The sequence below is a fragment of the Erithacus rubecula genome, assembly GCF_903797595.1.
Source record: "Erithacus rubecula genome assembly, chromosome: 13".
NCBI classification, from domain to species: Eukaryota; Metazoa; Chordata; class Aves; order Passeriformes; family Muscicapidae; genus Erithacus; species Erithacus rubecula.
Genome location: NC_136665.1, coordinates 5,706,963 through 5,732,010, shown reverse-complemented (window position 1 = coordinate 5,732,010; position 25,048 = coordinate 5,706,963). Strand labels below are relative to the sequence as shown.

Here is a 25,048-nt window from a genome sequence, read left to right as displayed (position 1 = left end):
AGTAAATGCTTAGAGACTTGTTAAGTTTTCTGAGACAGAAGATGTATGCTTAGATATAGAACTTAAAAGAACCCTTATGAAAAGTGAAATACTCAAATGACTGTACAAGGATTTTAGAGTGAGTTAACCTCTTGCTGAAATACTCAGGGATTGTATTCTGAGAATCACTCCAGTGCCAAAACAGAAACATTTACCATATTCCCCAAAGCGGAGGGACTCCCACTGCTGCCACTCCACAATGCTGCTCACAGCACGAATCCCAATGTAGATTAGCAGCATTCCTAAGGTGGCATCTAGTAAGAAGTTGATAAGGTACCTGAGAGGAAAAAACAGAAATGAAAACAAGGAGTCAGGGTCCATTTTCTACAGGTTATGTTTGATAAAAGACCTGTAAGCATGTTGAGAAGCCATAGTACTGAGAACAATCATTTACCCACTTCTGTAATTACACTGAGAGCCTAGAATTGAAATAGTTTTAGCAGTCTCAGTATTTTTTCTGTCCTTCAAGACCCAAAAACTTTCTAAAAAAAAGTTACTGTCTAATAATTGTCCACCAAATCTGAGTTTCAATTAACGCTGCATTAGCCAAACATTAAAATCAAGGCAGAGTGTTTGCAGAGGAAGGTCGGCAATGCCGAGCCTGCACGAGTCCCGCCGAGGCCACAAGAGGCTGCTGTAAGCCCGCGGCAGGAAGGCAGCGGCAGGAGCAGGAACACAGAGCTGCCAGCACCTACTGCACAGCCAGGGAGGGCTCCCGGCACAGCGGGGATGCCCGGCGTTCCCAAAACACCGACATTCCCAAAAACCCGCGATTCCAAAACACCGACATTCCCAAAAACCCGCGATTCCCAAACACCGACATTCCCAAAACACCGACATTCCCAAAAACCCGCGATTCCCAAACACCGACATTCCCAAAACACCGACATTCCCAAAAACCCGCGATTCCCAAACACCGACATTCCCAACACGCCGGACTCTGCCCATGTGCTCACCCCGGGATGTGCCCTTAACCTGCCCACAGGACCTGCTGTGCTGCTGTCAGGAAAGCCTGGATCCACTTTCAAACTTACAAAATATTTTTTCTAAGACAGATTTTGATTAATGTTATGGGATATTTTTCCTGCTATCAAGAACCTGCACCCTTGTCTGAGGAAGTTATCCAGCTCCACATGGTAATTTCGATAATCCTGAGAACACTGAATAACCTCACTCTCTTCTTATTTGCTTTGTGTCATGTTACACTTACATTAAAAGTGGGATTTGAAAATAAAAATATGTAAATGCAGGAGAGAACTTGTCAGTAAACACCTTATTTTGAAAACACAGCACAAGGTTATTTTTTATTTAAAATACCATAATGCACTATTGTGCTTTAGCTTTAAACACTGACGATTTCTGACATCCTTTTGTTACCTCACTTGAATATAAACTTTGAGTTATAAAAATTGAATGAAATTAATTTGCACCTGCCAGTTTTTTAAACCTATCTTAAATCTATAAACAAAGAAAATCCTACAATGATGCCTGGTATTATTGAAACTGTCATAATTATAACAAATTTTACAGTTAATGTGCTAAAATAAATGCATTTTATTTTATATATAACAAAATGTTTTGTGCTGGGAAGAGAAAAGCAAGTGTTCTTGCACATTTCTGCCATGCAGGAGTACAGAAGGAACCAAGGAGGAGTAAGGGATATAAAACTGGCTTGTGCAGCAACACAAGCATGTTCCTTGAGCTGTGTGTCTCCTTTGTTTACCCAAGAACAACAGATGCCATCGAAAGGAACTGGATTGGATCTAAAAGACAAATTACTGGGCTTTTAAAAGTAATTTCACAGCTTCCATTACCAGAATGTGTAAGCTACTTTGAGCATGAGCCTTATCAAGAACAAACCCAAACAATTACCATTTACTTCAGGAGCTCCTGTAAAGAGCCTGTCGGGGTCTCAGTCATAAAATCTTCAGGTTTAATACTCTACCGAGAAATGCTTATCTGTTTAGTCACACTGCTCCAAGCGTGACATTGCAGAATTAATTTCTCTACTAACTGCCTGGCTACTGAGCAAGATTTCCCATTTTTAACAAAATGAAAATAAATACTGCAGCAGTCAATGTAGGTTTTAGAAGCAAATAGAAACACAAATGATTTTTGCTAAATAACCCTGAAAGCAACCTCACTTTATATTACAGCCCTCCTTGACCACAGTGAACACAACTAGATACTCATTTCCTTTGGTCTCAGTACCTTCAGTAAACGAACTGCAAAGTGCATCCCAAGTTCTCATTTATTCACTGGACAGGGACAAGTAGCAAGGCTTTGCCCTCTAGGTTTAAAATAGCTACACACAGTCCACACTCCTGCCAGCCATGAACTAAAAGAGAAGAATCCTGATCCTTGATAAACTAAGCTTAAACTACAGGTTTTTTAAAGTGACTGATTTTTACCATGAAAACTATCTTCTCAGCTTTATCTTGTCTTACCATCCACATGCACCAAACTCAGCTACAGAACTTCCATAAAGATCAGTTATTCCAAAATTCCAAACACTCACAGTGAACAAGGGTCTTCTTCTGTAAGGTCTGATAAATAGACATTTGCAAAGTGGATGAACAACATCCCTATGGCTTGCTTGGAAGTATCTAAAAACCTGTATAAAGTAAAAACAGTTTTTAAGATACACAAAACTGTTCACAACACAGCCAGACATTGCAAATTTGTGTTAATTGAAACTCCAACTCTATTAATTTTTTTTACTCCAAATCAGAATACCAGAATAATAAAAGTATCACGGTATTTAGCTTTTATTTTAGCTTTATTTATTTTAGTTTAGCAATGTTCCATTTTAAATTCTGTCCCTATTTTTCCTACCAATAACCCAAATCATATTAACTTGAAACCTACCACTGTAAACATAAAGTCTATGGATATCCTCTTGGTATCATATGCATTATCCAAGAGCTAATCCTGACTAACTCTAGCTAAGTCTTTAATAACCTCCTGGAAACAATGAGTATCCCAGCCCTGATAGGTATTTTGGACCTTTTATGTTTACGCATTTTTAGCAAGCTTATGGCACAGACAAAAATAAAATCCTCATCATGTGCTTGTGGGTGAACAACTTAAAGGACTAATGAGTCCTTTATCTACAGTATTTCATTTAAAAGCCAGCATATTTTTCACCTGAAAGCATGAAGTGCTTTCACTGCATTTTATCTACAGTGCAGAACTTAGAACACACTGCAAAAGAATTCCAATCTTGACAGTATTATCTCCAAAGCAGATGATAAAGTCAGAGAGAAAACAGTTTGTTATTCAAGGGGAAGATATAAACCCCAACTGAGACAGTCATTCAGTAATGACTCCAACCCTTACCATTCTTTTTACATTATCCTTTGCACAAAACCAAAACTTCCAGTAGATGTATTAAATGTAAAACATAAGAATCTTAACAAGAGTATTCTGCATACAGGAGTGTGTTCTTTGTATTATACAGAAAAATAACAATTTTGCCTGTTTCGTTTCCATGTCTAAAAAGATCTAAATACCTCAACAGATCCAAATGATATTTTATACCTGAATTCATCTACCTTCCCTGATAACTGTCTTGAACTTTAATCTCTTCATTCACTGCATGACACAGAGAGCAGAGTGTTGGAGATGAAGCAAGAAGCCAGTGAGTTACTTATCTAATCAGTGCACCCTGCTATAAATAACAATACTTGAATCCCAGAGCAAGATTCTTTACTTAAAAATTAAGAGCTATCAGTGCACTTGTCATAATTTCAGGCTGAGGCAGACTATAGCACACAAAGATTTTGTACTTATTTTTTCAATAAAATAAAGGTCAGTGTTAGTTTTGAGAAGCAGCATTGTATGAGAGGAATTTAAACCACTGAATTCTTGAACAAGTGGAATGGCAGCCTAACACTTAGACCAGTCTCATAATTGATACACCTTATATTGGAATTGCTTCAATCCAATAACTTTAGAAATGTAATAAACACAAATAATTTTTATGGTAGATGTATTTGCATCTTCTATCACCCTCTTTTCTATTTTATACACAGTAGGATACCAACAAAACGTGGAATTTTATTTAAGCCCAGCTGAGATGATCTTCTAAGCTTAAGCAAGTTTGTAGATGTTCAGATGCATCTTAGGGCTACTCTAAGTTGACATCTTCAGGAAGAAGCACAACTTGATGCTTTATGCCTAAATGCACATCTCTACAGATCCCTGCAAGTGTTCAGTAAGCAATGACTACCCAGGAAACACACAGAAGGCAACCTGACTCATGTATTTTGGTAACTTTTTTGGCTCCTCACTGACAGTTACCAATTTCTTGTCATCACTTTATTTTAATCATCATACACAAGCATCATCCCTTCAACTTCTACAACATGCAAGAAGAAAAGAAGTTAAGAATAAAGCATGCAGAAACTTACCATATCCTCCAGGGACGTCTTTCATGCTTTGGTTCTCTGAAGCGTTTTACTAGGGAGAAAAAAAATAAACACAATTGAAGACAATCAGCAACAAAAACACAGAAAAGTGAAAGCAAATCATCTTGCTGAAAGGATACATCCTTGATGAAATGGATCTTACTCTACTGCACTTCACTATATCAAACTCCAAGGATCTATTTTTAAAGAAACTCTTTTCTGTCACCTCTAAGTTACTAGAGCTCCACTCTCTGACTGCCAATATCCCTCACATGAAACAATAATCCACATCTGGCCACCATTCCATTGGCCTGAGCTTTTACAACTGCCCATCTAGAAAATTTAATTTCCAACAGGAAAGCAGGTATTAGAAAGAGCTGTTTCTTTTCCTCACTGGAGACCCAACCCCAAACTGGAAAGTATTCTCATAACATGGGGAAGATCCCTAATATCAAAATGAAATCAAGTGGCTCAGTAGTAGGACAAATACATTCTCTGACAATGTGCCTCTATTTTGTTTGTAAACTGAATTCCAAAGGGAAAGAAGGACAGATTTTTTTTTTTTTGTCTGATAATCATTCACCAAAAGGTTGATAATTGTTAATGTATTGAAAATGAAAATAAAATTCAGTATTAAAATTAATTACAACTATACACAAAGGCAAAAAAGTGGGTAAGTTTGTCTATTGCAGTTTCAATGCAGTTTATGATACAAACTGTTTGGGCATCTGATAGAAAGCTCCTCCCATACCCTGCCCAGCTACTTTCATGTACTTCCAAGCCATCCCAGGTCCATCTGGAAGGCTCCAGATCACCTCTGAAGAACAAGAGTGGGAAAATAGAGGGACAGGGGCTGATATGCAAACAGTGGTTGCTCCATACATTTGTTCTGTCTGGTCTGCAGTTTGTCCTGTCATCTTAGAAAATTCCATTTCTAACTCCTTCTGGGCAAGAAACCCTTTTTTCCTGCTGGGAACTCACACTCATTCCTGCCACAGGTCAGGCCTGGGGCAGGGGCTGTTGCAGTCTCACCTCTGTGAGATCTGACCTCACATCCTAACACAGATTCATTCTTTGTCACAGCTGCAAGATACTAAATCCTTACACATCCCAAAGACAGACAAACACAACGAAGTAATGCAGAACCTTTCCACTAAGGATGACGTTTACAAATAGGTTTTACTTCCTTCTGTTCAAATTTCAGTACCACTCATCAGTTCTTTCAATATAAGTTCTTGAAAAACAATTATTTAGGCTCTTATTACAGAAATTATTCTTATTAAAAAAAAGTAAGCCTTGATTCCCCTCCACCCCTTCAAATTGCAGAGATTCTGGTTCAAGAGGCACAAACCATAGCAGGTATAGTTAGGCAAAATATCCACAGGTATTTTAACCTGCTTCACCAGGTATTACTGATGAATTTCAGTTCAACATAGGATGCTCTGTGTACGTCATGACTGCCCAGCTTACAAGCCTTTAAACCACATTCTGGTTTCTGAACCAATCATAACTTCTTCACAAGTAAGGCAATTTTCCCCAAAGTCAACTGTCCTCATAAAACAATTAATAAAATCACCTTCCAGGTGGAGGGGCAGCACTTTCAGGAACACCAAGCTGTCAACCTGCCATCTCACTGTCTGTCACTGCTTCTGACAGCAGAGAGAAATTGATTCACCCCATGAGAATCTCAAAAGTGACAAGACAAAAAGACTGTACATTTACACCAAAGATAAAGTTGTAATAGCAACATTTGCCAGCAGTTTTCCCTGTGAACAGCATGACATAAATATAAAACTTATGTTAAAAATGAGCAACACTCAGTCAAGTTAACCAGTTTGTTATTTATGACAAGTCATCTCCAGTCACACTATGGATAACTTTAATTAGTGGCACTATTGTGTAACAACAGGAAGCCACAACGCATCACAAAACAAATGTAAGAAACAGAAGTTTCAACTTACTGTGGAGTTAGTGCAAGATGCTTTTCTGCAGACAAAATGGCATTAAACTGCTAGGGTGTGCATGCTTTGGGCAGGGATGAATTCCAAGCTTAGGCTTTTGTCTGTTATTGCTATGAAGTCATGTAATGCCTCTGAAATAATTAATTTCTTTTAAAAAGGAACAAAAATTTATTTTGGAAGACGATATTCAAAAGCAATTCCACTAATAGCATTTCAGATTTTATTTGTACTGGGAAACAGCCTTTCTCTGGCCAGTTCTAGAAACACATTTCACTTGACACTAAGCAGGACAGCAAGCTTGGAAAGCCTCTGCAGTTATCTTTTGGGAATGTACTGACTAGCTGGTCCATAAAAACATACGCCCCCAAATTAAATGAGTAAAATCTTTAGGAGGTGCAACCTGATGAATGAACCTGTACACTTGAAAGCCCAGTAGGTCCATATGAAAGTGCTCTTTGCCCAGCTCAGCTCCCTGCAGCAGTGTCTGTGAGCATCAGGTGCTTCTGACAGATGAAGACATTCCCAGGTACTTCCCAACACACCCCTGATGCAGAATTTGAGCCTTCCCAGTAACTAAACTGAGCAAAAACCCAGCAGGCTGAAGACAACCACACTGGTTGGATGAGAGTCCTCAGCATGCTCGCTATTAATACTTTCACTCTGGAACCAAAAGCCAGCACGCTTTTTACAGAATCTCTATTGGCACTTTCTAAGCACCTATCAAACTGGGGAGGGGAAAGCCATTTTTCCCCTTGCCCTCCCCCAAAAGAAGTCAGGATTGCTGCTCCCAGCCCCAGCTCCTCCTGGCAGTCTCAGCACAAAGTGGGGCTCGTGTCAGCTGACAGATGGATCCCAATCTGCCGGCTCCTGGCTGCGAGGACGTGGCGCTGCTCCATATGCTGCAGCTCGGAGTGCTGCTAGCACCAGCAGCCATCCTCCAGACTTAATATTAATTAACTAATAACGCTCACAACTTCATGCTGAATGATAAATGAAGAAAGAAGAGCTGCTTGTTTATACGTTCAGTGCCAGAATTTTTCAGGAAAGGAAATAAAAGCACGTCTGCCAACAAGCATGTGAGCTGCCAGATGGACAGATAATAGATAAGCGTATAAGACACAGTATTGCTAATGCAAAATTTAAGTTCATTGAATTGTCTTCCCACTTCATTGAAATACTAGGAATAATTAATGCCAGAGTACTGTGGAAGGGTTTCTAACACTTACTTTAATGTGGGAGTTCTGCAATCAGAATTTCAGAAGACTCATAGGGAAGAATAAAGGCCGGGACAGAGACAAGAAATGAGACAAAACCTCTCCAAGTTGTCAATGTGCAAAGCAACTTGAAATCCAGCCTCTCTCCTTTGGCTCCATGATGAGTCCCATAGGAACTATTGTGCTGATGTGAACTAACTTCAATACAGCACCAAGAACTCCAAATTTCTGGATGGCTGCTCTTGTAGCAGAACAAACCTGGCTCATCTCACACCTTTGAAATGTTTTTACGTACCCATGCACTACTGTATCTTAGATGCAGGTTCTAGCAGTTCTCAATAAGAATCTTTATGACCCCAGTAAAGACCAAAGATTTCTCCAGCTCATTAGTTTGAAATTAAAAAACAGTAAGGTCAACATGTTCCATGTTCTTTGAATCTACACAACGACAATACTGCTCTTCTGAGGAGTGAGCTGGGAATTTCACCTGTGTTTCCAGCGCTCCTCAAAACTCTTTTAAAGATGGGTCACAGACAAAGCATGTGACTGAATGTTTCATTTCATAAATCTCCTCTATATTTCTGCCATCAGACCTCAGCAAAGTGACAGCTGAGCTGGCCAAAGGAGAAAAGGCTGGTGAGGATCACATTTGCACACCACATTTACATTTCCTCACATGTGTGAGCAGTTTCAGCTGGGGCAGAATTGGACCCCTCTCACAAGTGCATGGGCCACAGAAAACAGCCACAAGCTGGAGACAGGGAAATTCCAGGGTGAAAGAAGCAAAAAATTTCCAGAAAATACAATTAAATTCTGCAACAAGTTGCCCAAAGAACATGCAGTGACTGCACTGAAAATTCTTGAAAATTCCTCTGGACAATGCTCAAAGCAAGGGGATATGGGCAGGCCCCCCTCTGAGCAGGAGGTGGGAGCAGGTGACATTTGAAGACCTTTCCAAGAAAAATCGGTATGTAAGTCTAGAACTCATTTTTCTGTGATCTGACACTTAAAAAGTTCCAAGATTTGAACCAATTATCAAAGGACTAAATTACGGCTAACTGAAAATCACACACACACATATGTGGAGGGCCAGAATCTCACACTGAGAAATCTGCTGCAGTGTGAGCTTCCCAAACAACGTGTTTGCAACAGACAGATCCTCCAACACAGAGCAAGACTGCTGGATCTGCAGATACTTTGGTATTGATTCCCATGATTTCCAGCATTGCTGACAAGTATTACAAGTTTCCTGTACAAGGCTGTTCTCTCACTGTGTGTGGAGTAACAGCTGAAGTTACACCAAGCAGTAGCACCCAAGCTCAGAATCAGATGCAGATTTTCAGATGGCCGCTCTCAGAGAATGGCACTATTTTCAGAACATTTGGTTATCAGACCATATGCCTCACAAATTTCAACCTACAATTTCTAACCTTGTGAAAAACTTGTGAAGTCAACTACATATGCAGGCCAGATTTTTAATTTTTGAAATTCTATTTAGGAAGATGTGGTGGTTTGTATTAATTTTTTTTTTTTTTTTTTTTTGGTAAGGAAAGAAAGGAACCAGTTATGTAAAATAATTCCCTGTAAGGACTGTGGCAGCTTCCTTTACACCTGACACCCATATATTGACATGGCCCATGAATTCAGCTGTGGGAAGACTAAAAACATGGGAGGGGCTTCACAATGGCAGATTTTTGTGTGGCTATTAATGAAAATTAAAAGCCATGAGAGAACTGTTTTCTTGTGGAGAAGTCTCCTTAGACTAACAAGAGAGACTCCTCTCCCGAAGGAAATTGGACAAATCCTATTTTAGAGATGGTAAACAGACTGATATGTTTCTGTATCTTGTCAGTGGGAAAGAAAAGAGGGTGTGGGGGTAGAAGAAAGTGTTCTGAAGGTTTTATTCTGACTCTCACTATTCTTTTTTCTTTTTATTTCTGTAAATAAAGTTTGTTTTTATACCCTTCAAAGTTTGAGCTTGTTTTGCCTTCCTCCTCATCCTATCTCACAGCAGGAAATGAGTAAATAATTCTAGTGGGTGCAGTGGTGATTTAGCCAGCACTAAACCCACAATAATTGCTGCATTGGCCAGGAAATCTCAAATTGGTAAACTAAAACCCCTACATGAAATTGGCATTTCTGCCTGGCTGAACTGAAACCACCACAGAAGATTTTGAAAAACACTGTTTACTTGTTAGTATCAACACTTTTACCACAGCAGTGGGAACCATGTCTGTTCTGAACAAGCACATGCACACTTATAAATCCTGAAAATTCACATGACTATGGAATAACAACTATTAGCTAATTTCATGTTATTTGTGATCTTTATCATTAATTTGAACTTACCTCCCTTTACTGTTAAAGTAAAGCCTTTAAGAGGTTGGTCTTGCCATTTCATTTTGTCCCCTTCCCATTATTTTCTTGGTAGCAGCATTGTGAGAATAAGTAATTAAATGAGATTACATAAAAGATTTCTTCAAAATAAAACTTTTCTTTTTAGAATTAACTGTGCAAGAAATAACATGTCCAATGAGAACAGGCTACAATGATGCCTTACAAAAGACATACAGGTGTACAAACTATGTATCATTCAATTGCCAAAATTTTTTGTGGCACTTATTAGCTGGGCATCTCCCCATACTCAGAGTTTAAAAAAATAGGAATTATGCGTGCGTCTGTTTTAAAAGAGGTAATAAATGTGATTGCAAAAATCCACCAAAAGAACCAGGATTTTTTGTGCTGCTCATTTCTCCAGCCCCAAAATGCGCTATGTTCTTGGCAATTCAATTTTTGCCCTACTGCAAATTCTTCCTTCTATTCCTGTGTGCCATTAGCTACATGCTCAAATGCAGGACACCCTGAAAGCCTGCTGCTTATTTACCTACATAAGGGCCCCAGAATTCTACATCATAGTTTTGCTTAAGGACTCACTTCTCCACACTTGAGACACTCATGATACTAAAGCAGAAATTATATTGGACTTGAACTGATTCCCAGTGATATTGCTGCATTGGAGAAACACACTGGGAATCATGGTTTCTTCGTTATGAAAAAAAGTTATGGAATAATTGACTTAAGGGAAAATTTTGTTCTAGTCAGTATTAGACTGGCACGCTATGAAGTGCATGAGCCCCCAGTTTTGCTGCCTGGCAAAAAGGATTTTTAAAACTTCTGTAAGAGAGAAAACAATCTTAGCCATGCAAATACACAACCCCTTTCTTAATTCCACTGTGCCCTTGGCCTTAATGGTTCTGTAGTGTAATTAAGAACTGGTCCATTAAAGAAGGTCACCCAGGGAGAAACTTTATAGAAAGCTGGGCACAATAAAGTTTAATGACCCAGCCAGTTGGTTATTCAGGGACACGTCACACTGAAGATGCAGTGCCTGCACAGCCACGAGGTACCTGCAAACCACAGATCTTATCTCAGTCTCTGTTCCACTGGCAACAGTGATGATAATGCTGTGGTTAAGGCAGCAAACCCCTGTGGGTCTGACTGGCACTTTTGTCAGAGCAGAGAACAAGGGGCTCTGTTTTACTGCAAAGTTCAACACATCAGTGCCAAGCACCCATCAAACCCAGCTATCTCATGACCTGGGCTCCTTTGTCTCAACATAAATGACATGACTGAAAGCAAGGTGTCAGTACTGGATTTCACATTATTTATCAAATGGACAGAAGCGTTTGCTGGATAAGTTCTGGTGAAATACAGTAACTGAAAGTTACCTGTGAAAAAGCATTTACTTCCTACCTGCTTCCACAGCCAGCTAAATACCTACCTGTAAGTTTTGTCCCTTTAAAGGTTTGGTGAGAGCTAAAAATTTATTCTACAGGGAATGGCAATCACAAAGTAAAGCTCCCCTTCACAGTGCAGGGGAGGAGAGGACAAATCATTATCAGGAAAAGAGCCCTAAATACTGATGTCTGAGCTTTGGAATAAATCAGATGATTCTGCTGCTTCAGGAAAGGCAGCCAAATGCATTACAAGAGGCTGGTAAGTTTTTTATTCCTAACATGTACATACTTTAAACTCCAAAAAAACATCTTAAATCCTTAGCTTGTATAGATTGGCTGTGAGAGACACAAATAAATCATATTACCTGCATACAACTCAGCCTAAGACAATTTCAGCAAGACTGATCCTGGTAGCACATGACAGTGTGGCTCTGACAGATGCATTAACTTGGCTGTCAATAAAGGAAACAAATACATCTTAGCAGAGCCAGCAGCTCATACACACCACATCAATAGCCATTGTCATGGAGCTTATTCCTTTTTTTTCCTTTTTTTTTTTAAAGGTAAAGCTTACTTGTAAGACAGCTAAACTATCTTAGCAGAGAGAGAATTGCACACAACTTCTCACTTTTGATTACTAACCTATTTGCTGTCTCCCCAGAGAGAGGAGCACTTTAGAAGTCATAAAATGCATCTACAACACACCCTACAAACAGAAGCATCCAGCCCTCAGCTCCCAAAAGCCATGGCAATACTTAAAAAAAAGGGCTGCAAGTAACTGCTTTAAGGTAAACAGCACAAGTAGATTAGGAAATATTTATCCAAATAATAAAGTTAAAAGCCACGATTCAGTCTTGAGAGACAGGCATTTATTATCTTTGCATTTAGCATACACAGCACCGTTGGGTCAAGGTGTGCTCTGTTTGAAAGTCATCACAAATCAGTTTCCCAGCACTTTCAGAGACAGATGTATTTGCTATTCTGTTTCTTCAACAGGTATGAGATAGCTAAAGCAAAGTAAATCTAAGCCTCCAGTGAAAATGCCTGTGAGATTTGCTTTAGAAAGTTGATACAGATCCCTCCTGCAAATACTTTTATACTCTGAACTAGGTATCATTAAACAACTACCAAATACAAAGCAAGGTTTCTAGAAAAACAGCTCTGCCACCTGCCATGCTACCAGAAGCACCCAGTGAAGACTGAAAAATGCAGTCTGCTGTGCTCCTGGGGATTTTTTCCTCTGTTAGAAATCAGAACCATTTGGGAAACATGAATTATTTAGTACAAAACAAATAGAATCAATCCATATTAATGTGCACTAAGCAGCAATTTATGATTCACAACACCATTTTCACGTACAGCATGCACAAGATCACTCAATAATACATGAAGCTTTCTGAACATTATTAGTATGACAACAAATATCAATGAACTTTAAGTCATTCAAGCTGCTTGTTTTAAATCAGCTCTTGGGAATGGGCAAAACTGCCAAAGCACAGCTCCAAACTCAATCACCATTCATTAAAATATTAAGCACGGCAGAAACTGTAGCAATTTTAAAATCAGAAAGCAAAGCTGAAATGTAAGTTCAGATACAAAAAGGATGTAAAAGGAAAGCTGTAAAAACTTCATAAAAAATTATAAAACAGCAAATATTTTAAATCAAGGAGGCCAAAGGTAGATGTAAACTGTATGTTCAGAGGCTACTTAAACTCTAAAAAACTTTGCTTACCAGATTCAGTCTTTCTAGGCTGGAATTATCAGAACATTGAATTGCAAGGCAGACATTTCATACAACACCATGTGTTTTAGAAAGAACAAAATATACACAACCTACTTTCACAGATTCTCTTTACACATGACCAAATACCATGAAAGTAGAGTCAGAGGCCTATTATGCAGACTGCTTTGATATATCTAACAACTAGATATACACTTCATAAATTAAATTGATGAAATCATGTAACAATTTCTACCTGCAAAAGACTTCTTATTCCTTAACACCAAAACCTAATGCCAGCACTGAAAACATACTGCCATAAGTAACTCAAGGTTTTAAGATTAGATGGAGGAGGGTGGGGTTCCCTCCCACCCCCCATAATTTTAAAGCTCCTTAGATTATTTCATCTTCTAACATTACAATTACCTTCCAAAGAATGCATTTAAGTTCTATGTATATAAAATAGCTCAGGGTGTTAGTCACACCATCTGCCTCAAAGCACAGAAGGTGTGCTGGAAGCTACTGAACAGCTGCTTCTCCAGTACCAGGAAAAAAGCAAAGGCACTTATTCTAGAAAGGAATTAAATTTTAGAGCACTATATCTTTAAAAATTATTAGAGATAGAGGATATATGCTAGTAGTTGTGAATAGCTGCTCTTACTTTAAAAGTAATTTCTGTTCTATGGAAAAATCCTGTATTTTTGAGAAACAGAAAAAAAATCACAGTGAAACAAGAAAAAGCAAGCAAAGGTTGTTTCTGTAAGTAAAATACTTAAGAGGACTGGCTAGTCTGTCCAAGATTGCTGTAGTGAACCTTATTTGTAGTTACTTCCATTGGTTCATGCCTTTCACAGTGTCAGTGGAACAATGGAGAAACCTCTAAACAGAAGCAGCACCAAATAAACTCTTTGTCACAAACCACATCCTGAGCACTCTGCAACTCCCAGACCAGCTGCTCCTGAGCTTGTTACTGTCCCACCACCAAATAATTTGTGTTTGGACTTAGTTGTTTATTAATTTTTAGTTATGGTAAAATGAGTGCTTCAGCACTTCTGGCTAAGAAGCTACAAGTGAAAAAATGGAGCTGTATTTCACTTGTTACAAGGTCTTTTAAGGTCTAACTGTCCAATTTAAAACTAACACTTCTATTATTTATACTTTTGACTCAATGATTATACACCTGTGACCCACAGTGTGGTACTGTCTATCCAATCAAAAAAAATACTAGCTAAAACTAAGAAGGAACAAGAAGGAAGAAGAAGCCAACACCTCAGAACCTCCACCTTGTCCCATACCTATTACTATAGGCTGAAACCCCAAACTCCAAACCCTTCACCATGTGATATTGCACATTTCTATTCAAACCACACAGCAGTGATTCTAACTCCATCACTCAGTTTTGCAAGCCTTCTCCAAGGCCTCAAGTCAAAAGCTGTGCTCTTCTGGGGGTCAGTGCCAGAGAGCACAGAAAGTTCAAAGCTCTCAGGCTTCAGGGTTCCAACAAGGAGGAATGCTTGGTCTTAGAACCCAGGGTAGACAAAAAAGTGAGAACAGCCAAAATGATGCAAATCACATCAAAATGTATGGAACTGTGACAGCTATAGTGGCTACACAGGTAACTGTGCCTAGCAGACACTGCATCAATGTGAGAGAACAAGGAGTAAACAAAATTCTGCTGCTGCTGCAGGAACTCGGTGTGTCCATGTCACATTCCTGCCTCCAACATCAGCAACATTGAATTCAAAACTATGTTTGATTATTATTAAAAAAAAAGTTGCAACATTTAGAGGAAAAAACATCATAAAACTCAGAAAAAACCAAGTTTAGTAACTTCCTTGACACGACTTTGCCCTGCTGTAGCTCTGCATGTCTGTAAACTAACTCACACCTGAACTATGGATGTGAACCTTGAACAGTGAGCTATGAGGAATTTGAACTGCAAGGCCATTTTAGCTCTTTTTCATTCTCAACCTTCCTTACATATGACAACATATGTAGGAGGTTATGACAACAAATACATATAAAATGTGTGATTCAGGGTAAGTGGCAGAAAAACAGGTCTTCAGGAGCATGACCATCACTGTGAACAGATTCAGTTATTCCTGACTAAACCCTAAAACCTCATGCCCACACCACACCACGTGCAAAGGCAGACTCATGCAAACTCTGAGCCAGAGATTTAATAAACTGAGTTTCACAGGGAATAAATTTTGCTGAGATCAAGAAATCTTTGAGAATGCAAAGCATTTCCTATCAGCAGGCTTAAGAAAGCAGACCTGATTTTTCACTTCAATAACAAAATCCACACAGATAAAGCTTTGTTAAATATCACTTTAAGAATGCAAACTTCATTAACCATGAAATTAATATCACCACAGAACAGAAAACTGCACCCCGTGTGTCTGTACAAATCAGCTCCTTAAAGATTTAATTATAAAACACCAGTCAAAAAGACATTCACTATGCACTTTAGAGTTAAACACCAGTCTAGCTAACAGTCCAGAAGTTCATTCTAATTAAACACAGGTTCAGAGTTCCTGGATAATTTATCATTTTAATAGTTTACAAATGTCAACATAACTTATCCTTTTTATTAAACATTTCATAATGTGAATGACATGTGTAATTATACTTAGAACAATCTTATTATGGGGCATACAACTACATCCTGCAATCAGCTGAGTAGTAAGAAAATGTAACACTTTCTGAGCCAGCAAGACAAAGTAGGACATCAGACCTAATGAAAAGAGACTCAGAGATTGCAGATTATTTGTCTAAATTGGTGTCTTGTTTTCCTTTTCTGAACTTTTACTGGCACAGCATTTCAAGGATAGTTAGTGACACTAAAATATTAATAACCTGACATGATTAGGACATAAGGACCAATAAAGTGCCATTACAATCTATGGCAACTAAGGATTGGGCATCTTGCAAGCACTTTCAATAAAAAAACAGGTTATTTCCTTCGCTTAAAAAGGATCAGCTGAGCAGTTCCAAACCCTATTACTAAATGCTTTTGTACAGCATGAAATTTGTCAGCAAGATTTGCCTTTTTCTGGAGAGTTCACAATGGACAGAATTTATTACACATCGATATTTTATATGTTAAAGAGTAATACAATATTAGCATGGTGAAATAAAGTAATTTACTTTGCTAATTTAGCCAGGGTTGGATTTCTTTTTTCTGCTACAGCTCGGAGTTCATCTCTCCTATTTGTCTCAAACACGGCTCAGGGTGTCACAGAGGCAGTGGAAGGGCTGATGATTTATTTAAAACAAACAAGCAGAGCAATGCTACATGGCTGCAAGCGATACCTCACCATCTGGGGATAAGGAAACACTGGATCATTGTAAGGCACAATTTACTTGGCCGTGACCAAAGTGACCTCACAGGGCTTTTCCAAGTCCTGCAGCTACAAGCGGACACTTAACCTACACAAGGACAGCTACAGCAGTGCACTGCGATACCGATCGTCACTAATTGCCGCGGAATGGGCCCGGAGGAGGAAGAGAATAACACATATTGCTACCACCATCACCCCATCCTGTTTCCTCCTGGCCCGCAGCCAGACGGGAGGGAGCTGCCCCAGCCCTTCACTGCCAGGCGGCCAAACCCGCCGGGGACCGCGGGTCGGGAACCGCGTCTGTCCCTCCATCCGCACCGACAGCGCGGCCGAGGGCACGGCTCTGTCCCTGGGCACGGCTCTGTCCCCGGGCACGGCTCTGTCCCCGGGCACGGCTCTGTCCCTAGGCACGGCTCTGTCCCCGGGCACGGCTCTGTCCCGGGCACGGCTCTGTCCCTAGGCACGGCTCTGTCCCCAGGCAGGGCTCTGTCCCGGGCACGGCTCTGTCCCCGGGCACGGCTCTGTCCCCAGGCAGGGCTCTGTCCCCAGGCAGGGCTCTGTCCCGGGCACGGCTCTGTCCCCGGGCACGGCTCTGTCCCCAGGCAGGGCTCTGTCCCGGGCACGGCTCTGTCCCGGGCACGGCTGTGTCCCCGGGCAGGGCTCTGTCCCGGGCACGGCTCTGTCCCCAGGCACGGCTCTGTCCCCGGGCACGGCTCTGTCCCCGGGCACGGCTCTGTCCCCGGGCACGCCAGGCTGTCACCCGGGCACGGCTCTGTCCCGGGCACGGCTCTGTCCCGGGCACGGCTCTGTCCCCAGGCAGGGCTCTGTCCCCGGGCAGGGCTCTGTCCCGGGCACGGCTCTGTCCCCGGGCACGCCAGGCTGTGACCCGGGCACGGCTCTGTCCCCGGGCACGGCTCTGTCCCCAGGCAGGGCTCTGTCCCTAGGCACGGCTCTGTCCCTAGGCACGGCTCTGTCCCCAGGCGCGGCTCTGTCCCCGGGCACGCCAGGCTGTGACCCGGGCACGGCTCTGTCCCTAGGCACGGCTCTGTCCCCGGGCAGGGCTCTGTCCCCGGGCAGGGCTCTGTCCCCAGGCACGGCTCTGTCCCGGGCACGGCTCTGTCCCGGGCACGGCTCTGTCCCCGGGCACGGCTCTGTCCCCGGGCACGGCTCTGTCCCCAGGCACGGCTCTGTCCCCGGGCAGGGCTCTGTCCCGGGCACGGCTCTGTCCCCGGGCACGGCTCTGTCCCCGGGCACGGCTCTGTCCCCGGGCAGGGCTCTGTCCCGGGCACGGCTCTGTCCCTAGGCACGGCTCTGTCCCCAGGCAGGGCTCTGTCCCCAGGCACGGCTCTGTCCCGGGCACGGCTGTGTCCCCGGGCAGGGCTCTGTCCCCGGGCACGGCTCTGTCCCCGGGCACGGCTCTGTCCCCGGGCACGGCTCTGTCCCCGGGCACGGCTCTGTCCCTAGGCACGGCTCTGTCCCCAGGCACGGCTCTGTCCCGGGCACGGCTGTGTCCCCGGGCAGGGCTCTGTCCCGGGCACGGCTCTGTCCCCAGGCACGGCTCTGTCCCCGGGCACGGCTCTGTCCCCGGGCACGGCTCTGTCCCCGGGCACGCCAGGCTGTGACCCGGGCACGGCTCTGTCCCGGGCACGGCTCTGTCCCGGGCACGGCTCTGTCCCCAGGCAGGGCTCTGTCCCCGGGCAGGGCTCTGTCCCGGGCACGGCTCTGTCCCCGGGCACGGCTCTGTCCGGGGCACGGCTCTGTCCCCGGGCACGGCTCTGTCCCGGGCACGCCAGGCTGTGACCCGGGCACGGCTCTGTCCCCAGCAGGGCTCGCTGTCGCCCGGGCAGGGCAGGGCTCTGTCCCCAGGCTGGGCTCTGTCCCCAGGCAGGGCTGGGCTCTGTCCCCAGGCTGGGCTCTGTCCCCAGGCAGGGCTGGGCTCTGTCCCCAGGCAGGGCTATCCGCAGCCCCGGGAGCTCTCCAGGGTCCTGCCCCGACCCCGCCACCCGCGAGTCCCGCTGCTCCCTGGGGAGCTTTTGTCTCTTCCTACTTTTTAAAAATGCTCTCCCAAACCTCGCCTCTTATCACAGTTCAACAGCACATCTTGCTAGTCTTCTTTTACCTGCGGAGGGATTCATCCCCGCTGCTGCGATGCCCCAGAGTGCTCCTTAAACTCATTCCCAAGCACACATTGGAATGCCAGTTCTGTATTTACCTGGCAAGTCACTAGGAGCTTGCATTTGTGAGTTTTAAGAAAATAAACACAGCACATTTTGCATCGTGTCTGCGGCGTGCAAGTACAATGCTGTTCATATTTTCATAACTAGGAAAGCCCCCATTTGTGATTTGACTTTTGTACAAGACAAGTTTTAATACCAGACACACAAAGGACCCTGCTGAGGGGTCCTCAGGAATTCATGTGAACATGAACTACATCACTCAGAGCAAATACATTCAAGGGTGCAGTATTAGCAAGTCTGAATAATATAAAATCTTTTGAAGAAATTTAGCTTTCATTAATACAGGTATCAGGCCACTGCCCAGCATCTCAGGAAACGCCATGCAGAATAAACTAGTTGCTGTTACCTAGAGGTCTGTATTCCACTGCTAATGTTACAGGCTATCAAATTTTCATACTTTCTAAGCCTGCTCAAGCAGAAAGCAAATTGCTACAGAAAACAGCTAGATCATATGGTTTAGACCTTTTGTATCCAATAGCTTATTTTATGCTTTTTTGTTAAAGGCAACTGGAATTACCTTTAATTCCTTCTCCCGAGAACATTATTTCCATAAAATTACTCCCTTAACTTCATACAACTATGAAATAACTCCTCTGAAAAGCACATTTTTGCTAAGGCATTTCAAATTCTACTAAATTACCTACAATATAGCTTTTTATGTGAAAAAGCCTTCCTACTCCTTGGACAGCTTTTTAAGTTGGAAAACCTTGCTGTAAAGATAAGTGGCATTACGGATGTAGTTTTTAAGGTGTTTCATTTCAGGTATGTAAGCAAAGAGAGCACCTTACAATATATATAGTATCATTTATTAGAATGGTTTCTTTTTGTTTCATCTGTGAGTCTCAACAGCAAACTCACCTACTCAATTATTCACGGCACCTGTGCCCAATCATTCCACTTTCATAAACCCTTCTCAGCCCTTACAGACACAAACTGTAACAAGGCCATAAAAAAGGAACAGACTCCCACACTCTGGTCTCTTTCCAGCATATTTATATTTTTCTTACAGACAGACACACACCTTCTACCTGCAGAGAATCAACTGACTCCTCTATTTCAATAGCACATCAACACAACTCCCATCTGATTTGTCAGCCATTCCTAGGTAGCCCAAAACAAACACTGCCACACTCTGATAAGGTACCAATCTTCTGACAAGCAAGCTTAGTTAATAAACTACTTTAAACAGTTTCTCGGTAAGGGGATGGGCATGCCTTTCCCAGGTTTGGGTAATAGAAATTTGAGCTATTTAAACCCACACCAAATGTCACACATGTGTGGGAACACTGTGCCAACACCCCTCTCTTATCATTTACTGCCAATGAAAGCCCAACCACAGACTGCTCAGAAGGTGTTTGCAATTACAGACAGAACACACAGTATTATACTGAAGTATTTAAAACCTGCTTTGTGGCATCAGGAAATAAAAAACAATAGTGCATCAAGGAACCTCAAACACATAAGGAGCAAAACAAAAATTTCAAATCAATATCCTATGAAGTAAGATACAAATATGACAGCAGCAAACTTTGTAAAAAATATTATCTTTGGCTTAGTGACCTGTAGCATAAACATGAACTCTTCCATTAAGGGAAACTCATTAAGACTTCCTGTTATGAAGTGGCTTGGCTTAAACAAACCAGAGTGAAAAACAAATCCAAATGTAAGGCAGGAGGGACAAGAATAAAACCAAGCAGTACACTTAAAACCGCCAGGCTAACAGGCTTGAGAGTTAGTGACCAGAGTCCAAGAAGACTGCTAGTCCAAGCAGACTTGACAAAATGAGGTGTTTTTTCATCAGTTAGTTCCCTTGGATAGGGAGTGGGAGCTGTGGTCAGAGAGACCCAGCAGAAGCTGTCTCACCCAACTTCAGTTCAGCTTTTCTTGTACTGGAACTTCTGCAGCATCTGGGTGAAACTGTTTCACAGATCTCTAGCCTCACGGCCAAGCTGTGAAATTAATCCACAGTAATTAAACAAAACACAGGTGGGCTCTGATAAAGTAAATTCACTACTGATTCAGACACCAGAAAAGGCTCACATCAAGAACAGCAGGGTACAATTTGGAATCAGAGAGACTAAGGAATGGATTTAACTGACAACAATAAAAACCACATGCAAACTTCTACTCTTTTCAAGGGAGATAGGGATGCTCCCATATAAACTCAGGATAGATGATCACAAGCTAAAGCACCTTCCACAAGAATAAAGGTTTGTGGGTTGTGACCTATTATATCTGAATCTGGAAAAACCCAGAAGGAAGTCATTTATTTAAGTGGTAAGATGGGGTGAGTGAAACTGATCCTTTTTTCTCTGGGTCAGGATAGGGACTCAAAAGCTACAAAGAAAAGAAAACCTAGAAATTAATTTCAAATAAACATTTTGTCAGCTCAAAGAGTGAAATTCACTGTTCCTGTCACTTCTTGGTTGTGCCCATTCAGCACAGTGAGGGAACACAGGGCAGGCTGATGATGTGCCTGGGGTAAAAGCCTTTCCTACCACTATCAGAGGACAGACACAGCAGGGCAGCTCCCACACTCCCCCTGGCAGAGAGCCAGCACATCTTCCTCGAACTAAAAACCTGATCCTTGACACATTTTAGCCCTTCAAACAGGAAGTCTGAACGATGTCATTGGAAGGTCAGCTGACAGCACAGCTTTACAGCAACTGAACAGGGGCACGAACAAAAAGGTGGCACACTGGAGTGTCAGATCTTAAATTATTTTTCTTTCAGAACAGTCCTTCAGTTCTTTGTAGATGAACATCCAGCAACGAGGCACAGAAAAGGTCCTTCTTTTCTTACAGCTTATGTCTAAAAATATTTTCTTTTTTCCACTGAATGCAAGCATGGTAAAATTTGTCTAGAAAAAGGCATGTCTGGGTCAGCCTTTGATTTAGCCACTTAGCAAAATTTCCTATTCTTTACATGTCAAATCGAATATTTTTCAAAGAAAGACAATTTCTGTGCATAATGTACCTCTGTGCAATGTATCTCTGCTGCCATTACTTTAATTTCTTTTACTACAGAGGGTTCAGTGCCATTAATCACAACTGAAGTATTAGAACATCATCTTCTAGTGTTTCCTTTCAAAAAAAAAAAAAAAAATAGACTAGTGAAAGACAAGTGACTTTCTCCTTATTAAATTTAAATACCAGACAGTCATGGGTAAGACAAGAGCTGGAGAAATGATACAGCTGCACACAGAGAATTACTGCTGTTCCAAAGGGGCCTGACTGCAGTCACAAATCTCAAACAGCCACTTGTTTCTTCCTCAGTGCCTCTCTTGTGCCAGACAGCTCCAGGACCAGATCTACTCCAGCTTAAATGCAACCAGTTCTGTGATGCAGCTCCAGCAGCTGTGTCATCCCTCCAGGAATTGCTGTGTAGGTGACCAGATGTTTGCTGAGGTGATGCTCTCCTCTGTCCTCAGCCACGAGTTCCTGCTTTTCTGTCACATCTGTCACAAAAAGTCCCATTTGTTGGGGAAACTTTAAAGGGTTTGGAACAACGCATCAGGTGTTTTGCATGACATAAAAAGGTGTCCTGGAATGACTTTATGATGCCAGTGGATAGAAAGATCCAGACAGAGCTATCAGAAAAAACCAGAATTTTTGCACAAAACAGCCCCTAACAGAGTGAGAGCTGCTCTTGTACCAATGTAACAGACCCATGTGGTGTCACCAGCTTCTTCTCCTCCTCAGGGAGAGGCACAAAATGGAACAGAATGTGGCTGGCAAAGCTGGGACAAACAAACCTCTCCTCTTTTTTTCAGTATATGTGCTTTTAAGAGTGATAAGTTGCTGAGTTTCTGCTCTAGTCTGCTTTGGACACAGACTCCTTTTCTCACCAGTCAATTGAAAGGACTGGCTGCCTTCCTTCCACTCCCTTCTGCCACCCTGCATCAACAGTCTCCGTACAGTTCATGGTTTAACAGTACCAAACCAAGTCAGAAAGTGCAGCCAAGAACAAGATTTTCATTTTTCTAGTCCCTACATTTTATATTCACTTTTTTCTTGTCTTCACTTAGCCCACTGTTACTGTAATATGCATAAAGATACTATTTCCAGAAAGAAAGATAACACTCTGACAGCTAGCATCTGTAGTTCTTCATGTTTTGATGCCCAATCCATAAGAATTACCTATTTGTATCCCTTAAATCTAAAACCAACACTATGTACCCATCAACTTCTTAAACAGAGGTACTTCTGTTAAAACTTCTAATTATGAGGCTGCTGCCACTGACCAAATGCTACACTGCTGACCACTGTTGCCCTTCAGCCACAGGATGACAGCTACACACATAGCTTTTAGAAGAGCAATGTCATTGTTAATAGTGACTGACACTAAGGCATGCATATATAACGTGTTAGCAAGTGTCTGAGTTAATCATAATAGTATGACAGCAGCATGAAAAGGCATCAGTGCAGTTCTAATGTAAACAGGATCTTCCTCTTTAGATACAACTATAAAACATGTCCCTAATGTTCTCTATTTCCTCTCCCACTTTTTTGCTACCAGCAAGGTCACAGTCAGCTGAGTAATGGCACTGGGGTTCTTTTCTACTCCTCCACCCAAGGATACTAACTAGAACATGGGACAGAGACAAAGCCCCCAGAATTATTTTACGTTGTTGTGACTCCCTCACCACAGAGACCTTCCCTGCCTTTCCAGCAGAACTAAAGAGCAGTGTAAGGAGCTGCTGAGCTGTCAGGGCACGCACAGCTCTCGGGCTGCTCCAGCTCCCAGGTACGGCCCTCCAGGGAGGGGAGGCACGACTGAACAAGTGCGACTTTGCTGCTGGTGACATGACAAAGTGCACCTGCGGTAAAACTGATCAGCCAAACCCGTGACTTCTGTACAGCCCAAACCGAGCGGCTCCGCACACACCACCTCCTCCGGCTGGCGGCATTCCAAGCAGAACACACGCCCACCCGAAAAAATTCTATCAGCACGGGTACGAGCACTAGGAAGGCAAGTTTAAGAAAACGAGAGGACTTGAGGCAGCGCCTCCGAGGCCTCCCCACACGGCCCCGCTCCAGCTCAGCCGGCACCCACAAAGCGGCGCCGGCGGCTGCGCCCCCGAGGCCGCGGCCCTTGCGAGCCCTGCCCGGCCCGGAGCCCGGGACAGCCCGGCCCCTCCCGGGCCAGCCCGGGCCAGCGCGGCCGCGGTCCCGATACCGAGCCCGGCCCGGCCCGGGGCCGACCCGCCCGCTCCCCGCCGGGCCGGAGGCCGCGGCCCCGCCACTCACGCATGAGGGTGCTGAAGGCCACGACGCCCAGGAGCCCCTGCAGGAAGATGCCGAATTTGTCCATGAGGGCGCCGTTCTCGCAGCCGCGGTCCCGGGCCCCGGCGCCCCGTTGGGCCGCGGGGTGCCGGCCGTGAGGCCGAGGCTGCCGTTGGGCGGCGGCGCCCCCATGGCAGGCCCGGCCAGCGCCCTCAGCGGCGCATGGCGGCCGAGCCGGCCCCGCTCCGCTCCGCCCCGCCGCTGCCTGCGCTCCCTGCCCGCCCCGCACCGCCCCGCACCGCCCCGCACCGCCGCGTCACCGCCCCGCCGCGTCACCGCCCGGCCCCTGCGCTCCGCCCGAGGCAGAAAAGCGACCGGCCCGGGACCGGAGCGCGACCCCGCGTCCCCGGCAGCAGCCATTCCAGCCCCAGGGCTGCCACAAGGCCGAGGAGCTCTGCAGAGGAGTGCCCGGTGCTGCGGGCAGCTGCCGAACGCTGTCTGCCTCCAGCACCCACACACCGGCTCCAGCACCCACACACCGGCTCCAGCACCCGCACACCGGCTCCAGCACCCGCACACCGGCTCCAGCACCCACACACCGGCTCCGGAACCCACACACCGGCTCCAGCACCCACACACCGGCTCCAGCACCCGCACACCGGCTCCAGCACCCGCACACCAGCTCCAACACCCACACACCGGCTCCGGAACCCACACACCGGCTCCAGCACCCACACACCGGCTCCAGCACCCGCACACCGGCTCCAGCACCCGCACACCAGCTCCAACACCCACACACCGGCTCCGGAACCCACACACCGGCTCCAGCACCCACACACCGGCTCCAGCACCCGCACACCGGCTCCAGCACCCACACACCGGCTCCGGAACCCACACACCGGCTCCAGCACCCGCACACCGGCTCCGGCACCCGCACACCGGCTCCAGCACCCGCACACCGGCTCCAGCACCCACACACCGGCTCCGGAACCACACACCCGGCTCCGGAACCCACACACCGGCTCCAGCACTCACGCCCATTGCTGGGTTAAGAACTGGCTGGATGGCCCGGCCCAGAGAGTGGTGGTGAACAGTGCTGCATCCAGTTGGTGACCAGTCACCAGTAGAGTCACTCAGGAGTCTGTGCTGGGGTCAGTCCTGT

At 44.1% G+C, this 25,048-nt stretch overlaps 1 protein-coding gene across 1 annotated transcript in view; it reads right to left on the bottom strand.

Annotated features, from left to right (window-relative positions):
* The window catches only part of LOC306807598 (store-operated calcium entry regulator STIMATE-like), a 36,882-nt gene extending 12,771 nt beyond the window's left edge, over positions 1-24,111 (bottom strand). The window contains 5 exon segments of the mRNA XM_079317324.1: positions 195-316; positions 2,558-2,653; positions 4,452-4,500; positions 23,911-24,003; positions 24,006-24,111. Coding sequence (XP_079173450.1) covers positions 195-316; positions 2,558-2,653; positions 4,452-4,500; positions 23,911-24,003; positions 24,006-24,078 — 433 coding nt within the window. The 5' untranslated portion in view covers positions 24,079-24,111.
* Positions 24,112-25,048: the final 937 nt, after the last annotated feature.